This window comes from Diaphorina citri, unplaced genomic scaffold (assembly GCF_000475195.1).
Source record: "Diaphorina citri unplaced genomic scaffold, Diaci psyllid genome assembly version 1.1 scaffold1051, whole genome shotgun sequence".
NCBI lineage: Eukaryota > Metazoa > Arthropoda > Insecta > Hemiptera > Psyllidae > Diaphorina > Diaphorina citri.
In genome coordinates, this window is record NW_007378480.1 from 127,326 (window position 1) to 131,813 (window position 4,488).

At 42.5% G+C, this 4,488-nt stretch overlaps 1 protein-coding gene across 1 annotated transcript; it reads right to left on the minus strand.

The window, feature by feature from the left end:
- Positions 1 to 1,458: 1,458 nt before the first annotated feature.
- Positions 1,459 to 4,487, minus strand: LOC103513941 (heat shock protein 70 A1-like). The gene is made up of 3 exons (XM_008478800.2): positions 4,343 to 4,487; positions 3,631 to 3,842; positions 1,459 to 3,356 (listed from the first exon to the last, which is right to left on the minus strand). The coding sequence occupies exons 1-3, from the start codon at positions 4,485 to 4,487 to the stop codon at positions 1,824 to 1,826; spliced, it is 1,890 nt and encodes a 629-aa protein (XP_008477022.1). The 3' UTR covers positions 1,459 to 1,823.
- Between the last annotated feature and the right edge of the window lies 1 nt (position 4,488).

Here is a 4,488-nt window from a genome sequence, read left to right on the forward strand (position 1 = left end):
TTCAAGACGAGTTAAAGCCCGAATATGGACCCTTTTTCGAGTTTTCCTTGATCGCGAAGACTGCTGAAATGTAATGGAAATCAGTGTCCAGGGGAGTTTTAAGCGTCTGTCGAAACCATTATTTACCCACTAGTTTTCACAGGGCGCCGCGGCTGGAGCTCTTTGCATTGCCAAAGGGCCGGGCGATAAATTGCGGTTTAGTAACCTTTTCGAGTTTTCTCAAAGCGTTAAGAGTCCGATATCTAAAGTTGGTTTCAGCGTAGCTTGAACCGTGTCTTCCAAGCTATATAATACAACTATTTTATAGGAACCCGGGACAAAATTCCATGCCAAGCCGGAATAAGGCCTGGTTTTAAAGGCGATAAATCCCGGTACTGAGCATTGAGATGTTTAGCTAGGTAAGACTAATATCGAGGAGGAAAAACAGGAGGGTCAACAAGCTGGCAACAGACTCAGTCATACTGTTCGATGCCTTCGCCCTTGCAAGAACCTTGTTAAGCCTTCCTCCTTACAAGGGACCTCAGAGACCTACTTAACCCTATTGAGGGCCGGCTCTTCAGACTACTCGACCAGGTCTCATAACACCCGCCCGCTGGGCTGGGCTGATGGACAGGACCCCTCCGCGATTTAGACTGCCTTCATTCATTCTTTAACTAAAAAATAAATTTTATCCTCTATTATTATTATTATTGCTTGTTATTCAAATAAGAAAGGTAGCAGAAATGTTCATAAGAATAGTAGGGAGATGTCGATGAAGACATTTAATCTAATAGCTATCTTATGAATCCATCTGATTGACTACTTTCCCGCGTCTCTATCCTCTTTTTCGGTCGGAAGGCCTTTTGCTTAAAATGAAAAAAAGATTTCGAGAAACCCAGAATAGCAGGTCTTGCATTCCCTTTTCCTTCTGTCTTAGCCCCTAATTTCCGGTCGCGAAGCTTGGCTTGAGACAAGCGCGGGCCGCCTTTAGCTGTTGGGCGCTAGATCCGCGATGTTTTGTCGCACGCGATCTGGAAAGTCGTTAGCGTCGGACCATAATATACAAGTGTCAATACTTATTCTTATTTTAGGGAATAAGCTTGTTTTTCTTTCTTATAGTGCTATTCACTCGCATATTACTTATTTCTTCTTCCATATGTCCCTGCCTGATAACAGTAAGCGAAGCCACAGCAGACCAGACAGGCGCGCGCCGACAGACGGGTATTCTTCCGCGTTCGGACCTGAATAGCCGTTTACAGATCAGCTGGGTATAGTCATGGTCCGGAATAACGGCCGAATCGTACCTTCTGGAAACAGAGCCCAAGGATATTTTTGATCCACATAATATATCGAATCTCTGTGCCAAGTTCGAGCGACTTTGGTTGAAACCTACAGGCCTGAGAATTGCGATTTACTGTCCTAGGTAAGAGTTAGTTCCTGTTAAACTAAAGAATTCTAGGCAAGAGAAAACACACTGGGTTTTAGGTGATTTAAAAAAAAAGACTAGGTAGTTTATTTTTATTTTCAAAACCAACTTGAAATAAAACTAAGCAATAAATAATATGAACTTGTATCTATCTAGTCAGATATAACAAGAATCTAGTTGAGTTTTTATTTTATTAATTACCTACCTATTTACAAATATTTACAATAATTTACAATACTTGTGCAAGACCTATTTAAACTACTGATAGAGAGATCGTGATATGTACAACAAATTTGCATATCCACTCTAATGTACAACTTATTCACAGTCATAAGAGCTCTTTAAATGGAGTTAGAAATTTACAGAAAATAGTGGTGAAATCAGGATGAGGGAAACGAAGAAGAATCAATGAAGACGCTTAGTCCACTTCCTCTACAGTAGGACCTCCACGTGGCATATCCCCAGCACTAGCTCCTCCAGCACCTCCATGCATCTTACTCATGAGTGGCATACAAGACTTCTGCAACTGTTGTAGCTTATCCTGGTATTCTTCCTTGTCTGCCAACGTATTGTTATCCAACCATTTGAGAGTAGCATCACATTCCTCGCGGCATCTAGATTTCTCAGATTCGGTAAGTTTGTTTCCAGCATTGTCCAGGGCTTGTTTCACGTTGAATACATACGCTTCCAAGTTGTTTCTAGCAGAAATTCTCTCCTTCTGTCTCTCGTCTTCATCTTTGTATCGTTCTGCATCGTTGATCATTCGATCGATTTCTTCTTTGGATAGGCGGCCCTTGTCATTCTTGATGGTAATATTCTGACTCTTGCCACTGCTCGTGTCTTTAGCTGTCACATTCAAGATGCCGTTAGCATCCAAGTCAAACGTCACATCTATCTTGGGCACACCTCGAGGTGCCGGAGGAATACCAGTCAGATCAAATGTGCCCAGGAGATTGTTATCTTTAGTCATGGCTCTCTCACCTTCAAACACTTGAATAGTGACGGCTGGTTGATTATCAGCGTATGTAGTGAATGTCTGTGTTTGTTTGCATGGGATACGTGTGTTGCGTTCAATCAGCTTGGACATGACACCGCCTGCAGTTTCTATTCCGAGAGACAATGGCGTCACATCTACTAGAAGAACATCTTGGATAGCAGAACTCTGATCACCACTCAGAATGGCAGCTTGTACTGCGGCTCCATAAGCAACTGCCTCATCCGGGTTGATGGAAAGGTTGAGAGATTTTCCACAGAAGAAGTTCTGCAGGAGGGATTGAACTTTAGGAATACGGGTAGAGCCACCGACCAGCACAACATCATGGATAGCACTCTTGTCTAGCTTGGCGTCTTGTAGCGCTTTCTCCACGGGTTGCAGCGTCGAGCGGAACAAATCCGAACACAGTTCTTCAAATCTTGCCCTGGAAATCTTCGTGTAGAAATCTATGCCGTCATACAGTGCGTCAATCTCAATACTGGCTTCTGTACTTGAAGACAGAGTTCGCTTGGCTCGCTCTGCCGCGGTTCTTAGTCGTCTCAGAGCTCGCGGGTTCACGCTCATATCCTTCTTGTACTTCCTCTTGAACTCCTCCGCTAGATGTGACACCAGTCGATTGTCAAAGTCTTCACCGCCCAGGTGTGTGTCTCCCGCAGTAGATCGCACCTCAAACAATGCTCCCTCATCAATACTCAGGATAGAAACATCAAATGTTCCGCCTCCCAAGTCAAAGATAAGTACATTGCGTTCTCCTTTCAGATTCTTGTCCAGACCATAGGCTAGGGCCGCAGCTGTGGGTTCATTTACAATTCTCATCACGTTAAGACCAGCAATGGCTCCAGCATCTTTGGTAGCTTGACGTTGGGCGTCATTGAAATAGGCGGGGACTGTGATGACAGCATCTCGGACTGAATGACCTAGATATGCCTCGGCGGTTTCTTTCATTTTAGTCAGCACCTGGAACATCGAGAAACAAAAGAATATAAGTTTTATTGAACTAATAGAACTGAGGAAACACATGAAGAAAGTACTTGCCTACTTTAAACTTTTTTCTTTCACTTGATAGGTATGTCTTAACTTTAAACTAACCTGGTACAAAAGTATAAATGCCTAATCCCTGCAACTTTTCAAAACTACCTCCTTTGAAGTAGGTACCACTCAAATTTCAACTTATCAAATCCCGTATTTAAAATCAACTGAATTTAAAGGAAATTTTAATTGCAAAACTTACCATTGAGCTGATTTCTTCTGGTGCAAAAGTCTTTCTTTCTCCTTTGAACTCAACTTGGATTTTGGGTTTGGAGCAATCGTTCACCACAGTGAAAGGCCAGTGCTTCATGTCTTGTTGAATTTTGGGGTCATCAAATTTGCGTCCAATCAGTCGTTTGGCATCGAATACTGTGTTCTTTGGGTTCATGGCCACTTGGTTTTTAGCTGCATCGCCTGTGAAATAAGACAAAGGATTGGTTAGAGATCTGGAGGAAAAAAAAAAAATGCAAAGACCTAAAGAAAGACCTTGGGGTAGGTTTCACCAACCTTGTTTTTACCCCCTAACAGAGGCGGTTGCTGTTGCCCTTAGAGTAGACCTTAGAGCCCCTGTCAAGCCTGTACAAATCAGATGGAAATTAACAGGCTGTTAGCTTAAGAAGCCTCCAAGGGGCTGAAATAATAGTAGTGAAATCCCCCACTCTTATTTAGTATTTCCTCTTTAATGTTAAGTATTTAATTTCCTTGGTTAGGTACCTACGTAGTAAAATAAGCAGACCAAAATTTTCTAAGACCCAAACAGCAGTTTTAAGTGGGTTTTAGATAGGTACTAAAAGCAGGTTATAGGTACATAGTATAACTATTGTTCCATCAATTTTTATCGGACGTGAGGTGAGAGTGGTGAGACTCTATCTTAAAAAAATATTCAAGGTATGAAACTTGTAGGAAAAACTTACCAATCAGTCTTTCAGTGTCTGTGAATGCGACATAGCTGGGGGTTGTTCGGTTTCCTTGATCATTGGCGATGATTTCCACTTTACCCTGCTGGAACACTGCCACACAGGAGTAGGTGGTTCCCAGATCGATTCCGATGGCTGGCATG